Source organism: Theobroma cacao, chromosome 2 (assembly GCF_053813885.1).
Source record: "Theobroma cacao isolate CCN51 chromosome 2, ASM5381388v1, whole genome shotgun sequence".
Classification (NCBI taxonomy): domain Eukaryota; kingdom Viridiplantae; phylum Streptophyta; class Magnoliopsida; order Malvales; family Malvaceae; genus Theobroma; species Theobroma cacao.
Window position 1 is genome coordinate 49,578,757 of NC_142640.1, and position 16,686 is coordinate 49,595,442.

Below are 16,686 nucleotides of genomic sequence, written 5' to 3' on the forward strand. Positions count from 1 at the left end.
TAAAGATATTTATGAATATTTCAAAAATCCATAATAAAAGTCATAAATTTTGCTGAATATCAAAAAATATATATGGAAATTTGTTGATAAAATCTATTAAGTGAAGCACAATAAGAGTGACATAGAACTAGTATTTGCTTTGCCAATACCCAAAAAAAAAAAAAGAAAAAAAACAAGAAATAGAGCCTTTGTAGTAATAAATAAAAAAATAAAAATACAGAAAGGATAGTTTTGGTATTTGACAGTGTAATCGCCAAACCCTTTACTCATTCCCGCGTTGGACTGTACGGGTAGCGGAGCGTTTCCCTGAGCCGCTAGACCAAACCACGAGCCGGTAGCGATCAACCGCTTTTTCTGGCTTTTCCCTAGCCCTTGAACTGGTGAGCAGCTTTCGCTTTTCAAATTTCTGCGGTTTCGCCGTCCGATGAAAATTACTTACGGTTGACGACGAGTCGAAGTTTTTTTGCCTTGATTTTTGACAGAAGGAGAAGAAAAATGGAGAGCTTACGCCATGAGAAAATACAGAAATTCGAGGAATTTGTTGATCGACGCCTTAAACCAGATCTTGTTCGTGCTATTGCTGAACGGTATCGGTTTTTTTTTTTATTTTTACGCTTTGATTTTGGAAAGGAATAACAACATTTCTGATCATATTTTTGCAGGGACAAGGTCTTTGAACAGCAAAAAATCTTGTATCCTTTTTAAATGAAATTTCTTCCCGATCGTTCTGAAGAATTGTTCCTTTCTATAGTTTTCTTTCCTCAATAGACTCTTTTGTTGTTTGCTATGCTTTTCCCGTAGAAAGATTTGTTCTTCTATATGTTTTCTTTGACCATTTCTCTTGTAGCTCAGATTTGCGAAAGAACATAGAAAATTTAGAGAAAAACAGTGTAACTAGTCTTCGAACATTGGTTAATCTTGGGTCAGAAGTGTATATGCAAGCAGAAGTGTAAGTCTTCATTGTCTGTTTTTGGACTCTTACTCTGCTATATCCACAAATCTACGTTGTTGTTTTATTCCTGAAATCTATGCATTTTGTATGTATTTCACTTTGTCATAATTTCATTTTAAACAAGTGGGTCTGGGTCTACTTACTGCCATCATGAAGTAGAATCATTCCGTTTTATATGGCCTTTACATGTTCTGGTTTAGTGGCGAGCATGTATGTATGCTTCAATTAAGAATTTTGTTGAACTTTGTGATTGCAATTGGATTGAGATTTAAGATTCCTGTTGTCGTTTGTTTCATTTGTCATTCAGTTTTTGGTCTAATTCTACACTCTTTCTCTTCTAAGTTGGTTTTTTCTTTGGGGGTGTGTGCGTGTTTGTGCTTGTGTGTTTTTTGGGGCCTTCTTCATGTTTACAGGCCAGATACACAACGTATATTTGTGGATATTGGACTAGGATTTCATGTGGAGTTCACCTGGTCGGAAGCCTTAAAGTTCATCTCATTGAGGGAGGAAAAGTTGGAAAGGTATGCGTTTTTTCTTAAATGGATCAAGCTGCTTTGCTGGGAAGTTCTCTATGTCTCTTATTTGCTTATACCGTTATGCATGATGGTACTTCTCAACCTGTTTGTTTCTGTTCAGTTCATAGAGATGTTATCTATTGTCCACTCATTGTAACACCGGACATGTTATGCAAGGTATATGATTAGTTTAGTTTAATAATGCTGTGGAATCCACTACTGCTGCTATAAGGTAGTATGAAAATTAAATCTTTGTCCATCATGTCCAATGTTTCAAGCATAACTTGAGAAGCTGTTTTTGCCAATCTAGACTTTATTTCTTCCATCATATATGTTGGCTGGTCTAAACAAATGTAAGAGGATGGAAAAATTAAATTTAGGATATTTGCACTAGTGTGTAGAGCTTGATTCTTGGTCTGGCGTGTTAAAACAATGTTTCTATTTATTTAAACAGCTTGCCTGTATGTCAAGGAACAGATTGGCTAGTTATTGTTGTTTCGTTCTCCATTTTAAAGTTTAGCATCAATCATCATCGTAGTTCCATAGTAGAGGTTATAACTGAAGGAACATGGAACAGGCTTTGGTATGTACAATAGAATGTGATGATAAAATTTAAAGCCTTCACATAATAAGCTGAGTTTCACCTCATGTCTTGAATGCCATGGTTGAATAACTTCTCCATTCGTGCTCTTTTTAAAGTATTTTCTGACTTCACTTTGCAGGCAAATAGAGGAGTATACCTGCTTGATAGCATCGATTAAAGCCCAGATTAAGCTGGTATGTTCGTGCATGTCTTTCCCTTTCATTCATTTCCCCCTTTTTTAAAATGAGTGTGTATGGGTGCTCATATTGCATAGGTGGCATTAACTATGAGTCATATAAACCCTGACTACAGGTTTGCGAAGGAATTCGGGAGTTGCTTCAGATTCCAGCGGAGAAAACCATAGAAGAGCGCATCTTTTAGCATTTACAAACTTGAATCTATGAATCTGTTATTTCCTGCACAATGAAATGGAACTTTTTTAATTGATTCCATTTGCAATGCTGCTAACCTTTGATAAAGAACTCTACTTACAATGAGAAGCTTGCTGAATCCTTTTTGGGCTGGGGCTGAGGGGGGATCAAGCCTGCCTGCAGAGGACATGGGCCGTAGGTCCTTATCTTTGTCCTTTTAAACAAATGGAGAAGAAAATTGGGCCTCAGGTCCTAGCCGTTTTGCACCAATCTATCACCCTCAAACATGTCACTTCAAAAGTCACTCAGATTAGCTGATACTGAACTTCATCTGTTCCATCGAAAACCTTTCATGTCCCATTGCGTCTTATCTCCCTGAACCATCAGGCTGCCAACAGCAAAATTTGCGGCATTTGATCTTTGTTTCAATGGTACATGCACGTGCTGGTGGGGTTGGGGAAATTCCCCAGTTTGTTAATTAGAGCTTCAGTGTGATGGAAAATCAGTGTGTGTTGGCTGTGTCTCCTATCCAGCAATAGGATATCCATGGCTCGAGGTGAAAAACTGATGGCTCTTAGATCGCTATTGCTAAGCTGGATTGGCCTGAATTTGCTGATTTCTTCCCCAGTCAGAATACTGCTCACCCTGTAGACAAATGTTATAAATAAAAGAGTAAAAACTTTTTTCTATGGTTAAAATATAAATCGACATTATTCGGGATATTTTTTGTTATTTAAACCATAAAACAACATTGTTCAAACGGTTTTACAATCCCTGTTTCAGGTTTTGTTAGATTCTGTTCCCGTTGTGAAACATGAAGAGACAAGTAAGAGAAGTAGGCATGAGTCGCTTCATTGTGTAAAATCCTACAGGATGGACGGGACAGTACAGGAAACTCCATTTAAGAGTCTCTCTCTCTCTCCGTCTGCATTTGTATTAGGTCGAGGGATGATTCCGACCGTCGGATTCATCAATCAACATCTTACAGTTGACGCTCATAGTGTTTGAAATTTGGATTGATGGGACCAGTACTCTCCGTTTCGTTTGATGTTCGATTCTCCTTCATGTATTTGTAGTTTCAGAGAAACAGTGGGGGGACGGACGGGGACCCGACTGCCCTTTGTATCAGAATAAGGTTCCATGACCGACACAAGGAATCAAATCCACCAACCCACCCTCCTCCCCCATCTATCTATCCAACCCACCTTGGACTAATATGCTTTTGCCTTGATTCTCGTGCCCTAATTTTAACTTTTTCCTTCAATTTTTCTCATTATCCTTCTAAGGAAACGGGAAAACTGTTTAGTCTAATGCCATTGTTACTCATCAGATCATATCTTGCAGGTTACTGTAGCACGATGGTATAGGATCAGCACTAGACCTTGTTATCGAGAAGGTGTTCGAGTGTTAGAAATCGGTTAGATTATTTTAATTTACACTTAGTAATGATGTTTTTTTATGTCAGTATTGATACTATTTGTGCAGAATCAGAGTAGTAATAAAAAAAAATTCGATATTAATCGGTGCAAATCGATTGAATATGATTTTTTTTTTAATATTAATCGTTATGAAAAGCAGTTTATTTAGTTATTTCAGTCGATTTTTTTTATTTAAAAATTACAATTGAAAAATAACATATTATTAATATTTTTATTTATAAATATTATTAATATGTTTAAAATGTACATACACCATTAAATTAAAAGTATTTAGATTTTATTAATGAAATATTATCAAAACATGAAGAAAATACTTTTAAATATATTGTTTATATATATAAATAACTTGATAGTGATATGTCTACATATTAGTTTTGTAGTTGAAAATTTTTCTTTCTTTAACAAATGGTAGAGGAAAGTGGTGAAAATAGTCAGGTAGCAGAGCAAACTGAACACTCTTTCACTCTTCCATTTCCGTTCTTTCATTCAACAGAGAAAAGAGGGAGAGCTTACAGCCTAAGACAGAAGATTAAGGAGGGCCCCTAACCCCTATGAATGGAGATATAATGGTAGACGTGTCATCCATCTAGTGGCTTTAACGAAGGGACCCATAGTTGCTTCTGTCGAGAACCCATGTTTGGTTTCAGAGGCCAGAGTCCTTTCTGTCCCTTATGGTGGCAGTGCAGTGCCGTGCTTTAAAGCCACACTGAAGCACATCAGAGGGGAAAGAAAAGTAGAGAAATAAAAGAGTGGGAAACTGGCATTTATTATGGTGGTAAAAGGGACAAAGAAAGAACAAGAAATAAAAGCCATAAAAGAGAGAGAGAGGGAGCTGAGCTGAAGAGACAAAAGGGGAAGTCGAAAGTCAGACTTCAGTGGGGTTTACTTGAAATCCCAATCTTTTCTTGGCATTTGTTTTGTTTGTTTCCTCTCTCTTTTTTCTCTTTCTGTCCTGAGCTGAGTTGGTTTTGGGTTTTGTAGTATATTTTGGTTGGTAGTGGTAGTAGTACTACTACTACTATCACCACCCATACTTTCTGGGACCCTCACAAAGCAAACATTTCCCCCAAACTTTAATACCCTTCTGCTTTTTCCTTGCCCATTGATCGTGTTGGAGAAGTAGAACCCTTATTCCTGCTGATGCATGCATGGGAATTGGGAAATGGGTAAAGGAGTAATACTAGCAGAGTAGTAGCAGTAGGAGAACATGTGCTGACCACTGCCTAGACAGATATTTCAAGCTTTCATACCCAGATACTTTATATGTATAATCCAACTCTTTTTTGTATATAGTCCCAACCCTGCCTTTAGATTCAATCTCCATAACTATCTGCCGTTTAATTACTGCATCTGTTGTTACCACCATTCATTTCTGTGGTAAAACTAGAAAATTTTTTTCATGGTAGATTGGTTTTGGCTGGCACCTTGGGGTTCCTCACAAAAGGTCACAGCCGTCTGTACCCCTCAAAACAAAGTAAAATAAATGAGTGAAGGTCACAGCCGTTGTCCTCCAATTTAAAACTGTTTCTACCTGTCTAGGATGAAAGGATCAATCAGCCTTTTCTCCACTCTTAGCTAGGCTCTGTGCTTGCACCAATAGGCTTTTTGCCAGTTTCACTCTGCGCCCCCGTCATCGTGTGGTTATACTTTACGATAACCATTTCATAAAAGGTTGCTTCAGATTGTTGCAGGGGGAGAATCAACATGGAAAACGAATTGTTGGAAAGGATGGTTCATCTTTATTATTATTAGTGAAAATGGTGAGGGTGAAAAGAAGATAAAAACAAACCCCAATCCTGTGAAATAACAATCTCATACGGCACTTGTTCTACACTAATTGAAGTACTGTCAGAAAATATGTAAAATCTAAAGACAGGCAAAAGTGCTGTTGGTACAATTGAAAGAATGCTACTTGCATGCTATAATCATTTTTTGCTCTTGCTTTTGGTTTCTTCAGTTATATTTTGAGGGCATGTAAGTGAACTACCAAATATTCCTTACATTGATGATTCTTCAACTAATCTATGAGCTGTCTGCAATTGTTTGCAGGTCAACTGCTTAGAGCCTTTGGACTGATTCTACTTGAGCATAAAGAATTTCTCTTACAGTTCTGTTTAAATGGAAGGGCTATAATTGATCTTTGTTAACAACAGCAGATTGAACTTTTATCCTTTATAAAAAACTACAAAGGAAAAGAGGTTATTCCTACAAGGTACAAAGTACATGCTAGTAAATTATTTTTACTATATCAACTTATATTTAAACCACCCAAAATTTTCATGAAAGATGTTTACAATGAATTTAAGATTTGTCACTTGGCTGCTATGAGGATGTACATCAATATGCAGGATCAAATTAGGCCACTATGAAATATATTCTTGATTCTTGAAGCCTACCTACAATTTGTAATCATGGAAACTGGCTGGCTAAAGTGATCTAGACTTTCATGTACTGCACTGCATTACATATGTGACTGAGGAATACATTTATGCAGTACGAAGATCATAAAACTCAAGAATTCTTGGCATGCAAGGAGAGCCTGTGACTGGTTAGCAGTAAAACATAAGCTTCTTAACATTCTCACTTAGTTTCGGTAGAGGTGTTGCCTTAGGAGGAGCTGCACGAGAGATTGTGGAAGAACTTCTCATAAAAGCTGCAGATTCTGATCGTTCGAGGTAAAGCCTGCCTCTATATGCAGCCAGGTGGGCATAGTAAGCAGGCGGCACCAAAGAAACTGGCTTGGTGCACCTTACAAACGTGTAGCATAGATTGTAAACCAGCTTCTGCAGTTCATCCGAAGTGAATTGGTTCTCATCCCACAAGACATGGTAATGGGTTGGGCGGCTAGTACCCTTCACCCCCCAATGACTACAAAGATAGAAATCGAATTCCCTTGGATGAGTTATCACAGTATCCACTACGGTCCCCGGGGGAATATTTTCATCAAAGAGCTGGTTTTGAGTGGAAGAAGAATCAATTTCAAATGGAAACAACCTTGTATGATGCCTCTTCTGAACTACAGCAAAAGTAATGGGAGGTTTGTAACCTGGAAATCTTGCACAAGCTTCTCTAACAGCTTGTAATTCCTCTTTAAGCACCTTATAGAATTGAGTTTCGCTTACACCATCTCTGAAGAAGATTATTCTCTTGGGCAGTTTGTTTACTTCTTGGTAGAAGTCATCCAATAATTCCCCAACCATTGCAGCAAGATCCTGAATGATTTCCTGTCGATGTGTTTGAGATCTCATTCTAGATACATACTTGTTTGCTGCAGGCCAGTTCATGCTACCAACGACAGCAGCAACAGATGGGCTGAAATCATCAAGCGGATGAGGATGAGTCACATCAGCACCCATAAAGATCACAGGTTCATCAGGCTGGAGAAGACGTGGAATCTGAGAAGGTAATGAATTGTACAAAGCAACCGTGCAACCGCCAACTTTGGCATTGATCTTTAGGGCTAAATTTGCAAGAAATTGTGAACTCAATTTCCCAAGGTTCGGGTACAAGCAGCACTGGCTCACAACTCCAACACTTGTCTCTGCTATTCGCTTTAAATCTGCATACCCTTTGTGCTTTTTCTCCATGATACATATGAGCAGCTGGAGATTGTTTGATGCATCTCTGTGGATTTTCTTAAGTTTTGATTCCAAAAGAGTCACATTATTAAGCACTTGTGTTGATTCAAAGTAGGGACTAACAATTGTGCTTTTGTTAAGAGAGATACCCAGCTGCTCACACCTTTGAGATAGCTGGTTTATGAATTTAGGAATGTTGGACTTTTGATCAGGTGTGCCCCCAAAACTTATCAGTGCCCACTTTTCGATTCGTGTTCCCTCAAAGACATGGCTTTCCAGAAGATTCCACTGCCTATCGCGGCGGGAAGGAGTAATATCTCTTATGTGCCCACCATCACCAAGCTTAAGCTTGGGAGGTTGAAGAATTCTCCCATTCAACCGAGTCATTTCTCTGGAAACATGGAGTTTGAATTCTCCTGCCTGGTTGCCACTGTCAACAAGCATAAAATGAGAAGATTAAAAAAAAAAAAAAGATCTTACTAACAAACAATCAATTATTATCAAGAGCATCTAAATGAAACTTTTCCAAGTGCTTCTATAGCATTACCTTGTAGGCCCTACAGGTCCTCTCATGATTCCATCAATTATGGCTTTACGTTCTTTTGGCCTCTGGCAGCCCATTTTAAGAATTCTTGCAGTCTGATCATCTGAAAGCTTTCCAAGAAATTTCTGGCCCTCGCAAATCATACAAAGCTCCATAGGAAGATAGCAGGGTTTGCTCCTACTGATCTGCAAGCATGGCAAATTCCTGAACTGTATATCGTAATTGTAGTGATCCTTAAAGTAATTAACAAGCCTCAAATTCTTCCCATCCCTGTCTGCGAAGTAAAGATTTTCAGTAGCATCTTCAGTTAAGCCATGAACTCTGTATCTTTGAACTGTTTCTCTATGGCAAACGAAAACTCTGATATTCCTCAATGCCTTCTCCACTTCTTTCCTTTCTTCATCACTCAGAGTCCTTGTCTTCCTTTGAGAAAGATCTCGAAGAAAGTTGAGCCGCTTCTGCAAGTAAGGGATTACTCCAATACTCTCATGGAAGGCAGTGATGGAGAAATCGACATTGAGAGCCAGTCCTTGTTGTGTTGGTCGAAGGCTCTGAAAGAAACCCCTCCATCCAATAGCTCCTCCTCCAATTTCCTTAGTACCTCCCATTGAACTTGAATAAAATGACCTCCCTACAGATATACACTTCTCCATTGGACTCTCCCTAAGAACAACATCCAAGGCATGGAGATAATCTTGAGGGAGTGGGATCCAATCACCACCTTCCTTGCTCAAGTAACTGCTCAAATCCTTTCCATCAAACTTGGAAACATGTCTGATATTAACTCGAAATACTTTAAGCTGATGCTGCTTCTGTTGAAAGCCATTCAATTCCCCAAAAGGCAAACTTGACTTCGTGGTGGGTATTGGGAGACTAATAAAGAACTCAAGCTTATCATTTTGAAATTCAACAGGGCTGTAAAAATTCTTTCTGCCATCATATGCTGGATGAGCACCAGAGAGCAACCCTGAGTTGCTTTCTACCAGTTTCTGTTTGATCATTCTAGCAACCTCCTTGGAGGGATTAGGAGATATTTCAACATTATAATGGTAAATTTTTAGAGAGGGATCAAATTTAACTAGAAAATGGTTGGCAAGCAGAGAGATTACTGGCCCGTCTACGCCACCAGAATCCGGTCTCCTTGCAGCTACTAGTGCTTGCTTTGTAGTACTCATGATCTTTCTTCCATTACTTCCTTTAAATGGTAAACCTTTTCTCCCTTGAAGCCCCTCTGGAGCTGCTTAGGTTTGTTGAAAGAGAAAAATTAGAACTTGAATACAACTGCTTGGATATAAGTTTTGAATAAAAATCAACTAAAAAAAGGTTGAATAGTTGAAACTGCTAATAACTAATGAACTCAAGAGTTTCATATAAAGGAGTTAGCTTTTATTTCTAGCAATAAAATTTTCATCTTTGCATATAACTAAAAATGAAAGAGGCAAAAGGAAAGACATTGGAAACAAATATTCTTTTTTTAATCTGTTCTGTTGAAGAAGACCCTCTCATAACCTTTAAAACAAAATCAACTATGAACTTAAAATGATAGACATGCAGAGGAAATATGAAAAAAGAAACAACAAAAAGAACAAACAGAAATATTAGAGTCACCTTGTGTAATTGTTACGACTGGGACTTGGGTATCAGAGACAGAGGAGGTGGCAAGAGGAGGATCATTAACCTTACATGAAAGTTTCTGCAAATGGGTTTTTGTCTGAAAGGTTTGGTTTTGAGAGAGAGGTGGAGTTAAAGCTAGCTGCAAGGGCATTGGTGGAGGCAAGGGAAGCAAAGCAGGGTAATAAGAGTAACCTTGGAACTGGTTTTGGTTAAAGAACCCAAAGTGACTTGAGTATTGCAACAATGGGTGCTGGTAATGGTGCTTATGAGGGTTGGTCCTGCCCTTGAAAGTCCTGGTTTTGGTAGTGCATTTCTTGTTAGCATGGTGCTCTTCTGTTTCCTCCATTGCTTGATTGTGAAAAAAGCAAGACTTTGACAGAAATATGGGGCTGTGAGCATGAGAGGGACAGACAGATAAAGAGGGAAGAAAGTGAGGGAAGCGTTTTCAGCTGAAACTGTAGTTATTGCAGAGAGAGAGATAGAGAGAGGAAGTAAGAGATTGGGTTTTAGTCGCTGAGCTTCTTTGTGTCTGGTTCTGATTCATAAGGAGACTTTGATGCTGATGAAATTCAAAGGCAAAAGGGCATTGCCTGGGCTCCCTTATAAAGAAAGTGAAAAAGGCCACAGCAAAGAAAGGGTAAGCCCCTTTGGCTTTATCCAGCTGTGTGTCAAAGAGCATTGCAGATGTTAGGCCACTGATATACCCTTTAATGTACCATTGACTACCTGTCAAACACATAAGGCTACTCTAGCCTTTTCCGCCCCACCCCCCGCCCCCAGCCACCCCCTCCTTATCTTCCAACTTTTATTTTATTTTTTTCTTTGAAATTTCTTTGGCAAGTCAAATGAAGTGGGAAAAAAATGTTTATTAGTAGTAAAATGAAATTAGGGGGATAGCTAGCTGACAGTGATTGGACTTTGAATAGCTGATTGGTCAAATTCTTCTTTTGGTAATGCTGTGGAGTATTAGTAGATCATTATGTTAATCATAGTCATCATTGCCATCTGACATATTCAAGATCAATGAATTATAAAAGCTCATGAACATGTTGGGAACATTATGCAGACCATGTTATATTATAAGCCATGGGGAATAGGAAGAAAGAGAGAGAAAGAGAGATAGAGTAGAGTACTGTTTTACATGCTCAGAAAGAAGCAAGCCAAATTTAGGCTCCAAATCCTCCATTGAGGGTTAACCTACCCGACAGTTGACCAACAAAGGGAGTTGGGGCCTTTTCTTTCTTTTGTTCATGTCCTTCTAGCTAAAACAAACAAAAAATACTGCCATTAATTATCTGCTCTACTAGAAGAGTTAGCCCCTCTTTAGCTGGTTGGATAGGCAATAAGTTTAGGGTCATCAAGAATGAGGAATCTTCTATTTCCTCTTCCCTCTTTGTACCCTCTTTGTGTGTTCTTCCTCTAGATAATTATTATAAGAGAAATAAACCCACTTTTCTTAGACCCAAAATCTCATTATCTGCCAATACCCAGAAACAGTTGGGAGAGAGTCTAAAAGGGTTAAGTGTAAAAGAAAAAGAAGGTGGGGGTTTTTCAATTATATATTCATGTTACCAAAGCCAAATCTTACCAGATAGATAAGAACACAAAAAATGTGTGCTTTGTTTGTCTCTTTTTAAGCTATTCCTTTCCCCACAAAAGAGCTTTTCATTCAACCCCATCATCACCCATCACCTCCTGGCTTCTGGCCAACCCTTTTGCCACAATATCTTTTTGTCAACATGATTAACAGTAGTGGGGAATAATACATGCACTTGGGGGGCAGAAGGTGGATTGATTTATCCCTTTTCTTTATAAAATTTTTTGTAAGGATAAACCCATTGTTGGAATGTGGTGATGGGACAATATGATTAGGGGTGGAGCCTTGAACAATACAACATGTTAGGTTCTAGATTTTGGACCACATCATTCCCACTATATACTCCTCCACTGCTTGTGCTTGTGAAAGAATGAATCCTTCTTCATCCCTTCAGTGTTATTGGTCAGGTTATAACAGTTTCCGGCCAACTGCGAACCGACATGTGGCACCATTAGTTCTTTTCCTTAGTACTAAACTGCCCAATTCCAAGCAAGTTACTCCAGCTTGTTAAAATTTGGCAATTTGGTTTAGTCTTACTAATCACTCAATTGACAGTGGAAACACCTAAGACTTCTATCAGCAGCAGCAACAGGACAGCAACCCAATCTTTGTTTTGATTTCATCTTCTCACCTCCACTTGCCTTCTTCCCAATTCATCGGTATTTTATCATATTAATATTATTTTTTTTTCTTTCCCTATCATTTTTGGTTGGTTTTGTGGGTTGGGTGGGGAGGAGATTGTGGTGGTGAATTAATTTGCTTAGGTCTAATGTATGCAAGGGGCTTTGACATAATTCAAAGGAAAACCCAAAAGAGAAATAGAGCAATGCCTTTAGTAAATGGTGACAAAAGGTCGGATCATTAGTGGCTTTAGGTGCTTATATGACATAGGATCAAGTAATCAAAAGGCTCAAAATTGGTAAAAGCCAAAAGGCTGAAAAGCCAAAGGGAATCAATACGTACGTACGTTCGTGAAGAGGTGGAACCAGTCCTCTGTAAAGGTCATGCAAAGCCAAATAGAACAGGCCGAATGGATTAAGTCAACTTATATATCTAACATCTAAATTGAGGGTCCTCTCCCTTTTTTTTTTCCCTACAAAATCCAAAACAGATAAACTGCTCTAATCATTTATATTTGGAATATTACTAATGGGATATCATCGAATTCAAAAACTTTTAACATCGAGATGAACGGATTAATCAAATAAATTAATTTTTTATTAATAAAATTATCTCATCTTTCACTATTTGACCTGATGACATCGAGATTATTTTTTGTAACATGTAGGTTTTGGATGGATCGAACCCGAACAACCCTTTGCCCTCCTTCTTCAATATTCCCCTCGTACCACAAAAAAATGAAGGTCCTCTCTGCACTTCTTCATAACCTGTTTTATAGTATGAGAAGGAAATGGAAGAGGATATTGTTGCCCTCCTCTTGGCTTTCAATGTAGTTTGTGATTAATCTCATACATATAATAATTCAAAGCTAAAAGAGTTAAAGGTAGGGAGGGAGGGAGGGAGGGAGTGAAAAGCAAACTATGATCTTCACTTAAACCAAGGATTATTTCAAAGCTACCAATAACCTGATCAAATTAATTAGCAATGAATAAACTATTTAAGAAGGTCCTGCAGGGTGGAAATGTATAGTATAGGGGATCTCTCCCTGTTCCAGGATTTCGTGCCTGTTTCATTAATTTAAGCATTAACAAATCCTAGATGACTAGACAATATTCTTTTTGTTTAGGTCAAATAAACTTTTATCGCAGTAGGATATTTTACGAGAAATTTGTAATCATAAAATCGAAACCGTTCTTTTCTCTAAATCTAGGAAGTTAATTTTTAATTATGTAAAGGAGATTAGAATGTTAAATTATCATAGTGAATGTGTTTATATTTTTTCATTTAAAGAAAAAAATAAGCTAGCAGTTTTTATTTGATTTTTTTTTTAAATTCGAAAAAAGAGATTTAAATTTTATTTTTTAAATAAAAAAATTATAAGTCAATTAATGAGTTAAATAATCGAGTGTAGCAGTTCCTGTTTGGTTGATTTTGAATCCATGAAGTTCCATGACAAAGGAAAATTACCATGAACATTGACGAGAAAGTGAAATATATATATAGCATGTTACATGTAAAGCATGGTAAACTTTAGAGAAAATGAAACTGCAATGGTGGAGAGAGTAAAGCTCAAACGCCTCAACTAGCTTTTATAATTCAAAACTGAGATGATAAACAACAAGTATATATTAATTAAAGTGCAATTAATAAAGTAATTAAACAACGTGTTTAAACAGTAACAAATGGGTGAAATGGGGAACATGATTTGGTGGGGGGGAGGGGGGACGAAGATCTTTTTATCGATGATTTGCACTGAAACGAGAAAAAATCACGTATCATTATGTTATAGATTTTCGGTTTGTTGTTTTCTTTTGTAATCTTTCTTAGATCATAATGGAATATCGAAAAGATTTAGAAAATTGAGAGAATCTTGACCATATAGGGGGAGATCGTATCTTGACTGTATTAATTAACTGAAAAACTAAAAGAGGGTTATGTCTTAATGATGATTTTGGACCAAAATAACAAGACATAATGATTAATTTATTCATTTTCTTAATATTGGTTTAGTCATAAGACTCGTGAATCTTGTCATGTTTTACGACACCATATTTATGTTTGATTCGATTTTATTACTGTATTTTTACACTAAAACAAAAAAAAAAATACGAAATCGAAATGGATTATTAATTAATTATTGTTCTCGTGATTTAAAGTCATATATAATTCATGAGGCTTGCTTCTAGGTTGAAAAATCATGAACATTTTTTTTGGTTAAATGACTAGTAATCACTTAAGTTAAACTCAAGTGGTTGGCTATAAAGTGCTACAGTATTCTAATTAAAAGTTCATTAGTACTTAAATTGCAGTACTTATTAAAAAAAATATTTTAAAAAGTTTCTGAATTATTAAAAAAAAAAAACCTAAAAGACTTTATAAGTATAAGAACTATCCAAAGATTAATCTCCAAAGATGATCCGCATCCGAGTTTTTGATTTATTGATTAATATATGATCTCCTTATTTAAGGAACAGAATTCGAATCTTCTTTCTTCAATTCAAAAATAAAAAAAATCTCCAAAAATAATCAATGAAATTCTACATTATTCAAATCAAGAGTGATTATCCACCTCTAATCCAATTTTGATATAAGCTTACATTATTCTCCTTGGTTTGTTCATGCAAATCTTGTTTGTTAACCTGAAATTTGGGTCTGCTAGCTTTAAGTAAATGACTGTTCGTATGTTGTTTTAAGGTTGTCTATCTCTGGTCAAAACTAACTCACGAGGCCGATGGGAGGGAGATCAAGGGAGCTCCAGATTTCAGCAGCTTCGTTGCTCAAAGAAGAGTAAGCAGATGGGGAACCTGTTTCTATTGATGTTTCTGGGATGATCCCAACTTGTTCATGTTCTTCCTTTATCTCAGGTTTCTTGTCGGTGTCGAAGTTGTTTCTAAGGTTAGATTGATGTTCGGGCTTGTCATTTCCTGCAGATTCATTGTGCTTCATCCTTAAACATTCAGGTATCCCATGGAAGGCGTAAAGAGATGCTGAGAACTTGCGTTCATACTTCATTCTCTTCATGGTCTCTCTGAGCATGGATGGATCATCCCCGTCATTCTCCTGCTGCTCCATTGGCTCCTCCACCATTTCTTCTGCTATCTCAAATGGAGAACAGCAACAGGATAATCCTACAGCATCCACAAACTGGAAATCTAATAGCCCCTCCATATCAATCTCTTCTTCTTCTTTCGACCCTTCCCTCTTTTCCTCTCTCCCTCCTTCAATGTGACTGTTGCCCAAATGAATTGCTTTGAGATCATGATCACCATTTTCTGTGTTAGCAAAATTTAACCCGAAAGTCATCATCTCCAACATGCAATCAGTAGCAGTTGCAGAACTAGATGTAGTTGTTGTAGAAGTAGAAGAAGAAGAAATTGTATTCTGGCTACAATCTTCAGGCACATTGAAGAAATCATCAATGCACATATCCTCTCCTGCAGCTGCTTCATACCCTAGTACGTTAACTGGCGAATTGGAAGCCATGGAAGCAGCAGCAGAAGCAGAACTGTCTTTCAGCCTAAGCAATAGAAGGTTGACAATTTTCGAAGGAAGAACTGGTTTCGAAGATGGGGAAAAAGGCCAGAAGTTGGTTCGAGTGTTGGCTCCACGAAGCAAGTAAGCTGCCTCATCGTAAGCCCTCGCAGCTTCCTCAGCAGTGTCGTAAGTTCCCAGCCATACTCTAATCTTCTGAATCGTATCTTTTATCTCAGCCACCCATCTCCCTGATGGCCTTTGCCTCACCCCAACGAATCTTTTCCTTGCTCGCCGAGCCCCATTGAATGCTGCTACTGCTGCAGCACTATCCATCACCATTTGCTCCCATGTCACCTCTTCATCGACACTGTTTCCCTTCCCTTCACTCGCTAATTTTCTCTTCCCCATCATCGACTCTTGTCTCAAGTTCATCAATGCTCTTGCTTGTCTCTTTGCTTGTTTCTGCTGGCATCAAAAGTACTTATAAAGGGAGAGAGGAAGCTGCCCAATGGGAAGATTGTGATCAGGGTTTCTTTTTGTAGCTATGTCTTTGTTCTATGCTTGGTTCGGCTTTCCTACTTCAATTATGCATTACCTTTCACTATCATGGCAGGGGGGTGGTGGGGGAGAATACAAGAAGAGAGAGCTATGGAAGTGAAAATTTGTACTTTGAATTAGTCAGAGAAAGGGGTTAAATTTCAGTTCTTTGATATTGTACTGATCCCCTTATCATTTTGCTCTTACCGTACTTCAACTCATTCACTTTCAATCTTTGCCTGTTCTTGGCAACTAGCTTGGAAGCTTCACTCTAAGGAGATGGTACATTCCAATACTCTCTTATCCTGAAACATAAATATCTCTTTACACTTTAGCATACACTTAGATTTTTTTGGCCTGCCGACATCACAAAGTACTCAAAAAGACTTTCTGATTCTAACGTCGTAAGATTTTATCAATGCCCTTTCCTTCTGTTTTTGGTATTATTCTTCATCTTGACAACTAACAACACCCCCTTCCCCTCCCGACTCCCTCTCTTCCTTTTTCTCTTTTTTTTTTAACCTAGGTTTGTAAACTAATATGATAAATCCCAATTTATAATTAAACCAATCTTATTAACCCCGATAAATTGTAAGATTATCTAAATATGACTGAAAAAATGATTAGAAAGAATGGTAAAATGAGTACATATAGTTCTTACATCTGTCATTTTAAATATTGAAATTTGTAAATTGAGTGATCACTCATTAGAAAAAGAGTTTATATTTAATACACCCATAGTGTATTTTTACAATAATTAAAAAAAATTAAAAGAAGTGAGCATAAATGCCTCTTGAGTTTAAATGGAATTAACTTAGAATTATTGTGCTTTACAAGTCAAGACAAGTTTCGAAAGCTGTA

The 16,686-nt window shown here is 37.5% G+C and overlaps 3 protein-coding genes across 6 annotated transcripts; 1 reads left to right on the top strand and 2 right to left on the bottom strand.

Annotated features, from left to right (window-relative positions):
- The first annotated feature begins 220 nt into the window (after window positions 1-220).
- Window positions 221-2,502, top strand: LOC18610332 (Prefoldin chaperone subunit family protein). Of its 4 annotated transcripts, none has more exons than XM_018115589.2 (7): window positions 221-380; window positions 483-587; window positions 663-692; window positions 848-949; window positions 1,366-1,473; window positions 2,190-2,244; window positions 2,363-2,502. In XM_018115589.2, the coding sequence occupies exons 2-7, from the start codon at window positions 496-498 to the stop codon at window positions 2,429-2,431; spliced, it is 456 nt and encodes a 151-aa protein (XP_017971078.1). In that variant the 5' UTR covers window positions 221-380; window positions 483-495; the 3' UTR covers window positions 2,432-2,502. The 4 variants fall into 4 exon arrangements, with proteins under 4 accessions (XP_017971078.1, XP_017971081.1, XP_088659451.1 ...); XM_018115592.2 differs by having other exon boundaries at window positions 483-567; XM_088803325.1 differs by having other exon boundaries at window positions 234-380; window positions 459-567.
- A 3,582-nt stretch (window positions 2,503-6,084) lies between these two features.
- Window positions 6,085-10,247, bottom strand: AGO7 (Argonaute family protein). Its single transcript, XM_007045929.3, has 3 exons — window positions 9,591-10,247; window positions 7,986-9,219; window positions 6,085-7,868 (listed from the first exon to the last, which is right to left on the bottom strand). The coding sequence occupies exons 1-3, from the start codon at window positions 9,940-9,942 to the stop codon at window positions 6,410-6,412; spliced, it is 3,045 nt and encodes a 1,014-aa protein (XP_007045991.3). The 5' UTR covers window positions 9,943-10,247; the 3' UTR covers window positions 6,085-6,409.
- A 4,110-nt stretch (window positions 10,248-14,357) lies between these two features.
- LOC18610334 (uncharacterized) lies at window positions 14,358-16,207 on the bottom strand. Its single transcript, XM_007045930.3, has one exon. It carries the CDS (start codon window positions 15,718-15,720, stop codon window positions 14,530-14,532), a length of 1,191 nt encoding a protein of 396 aa, XP_007045992.3. The 5' UTR covers window positions 15,721-16,207; the 3' UTR covers window positions 14,358-14,529.
- Window positions 16,208-16,686: the final 479 nt, after the last annotated feature.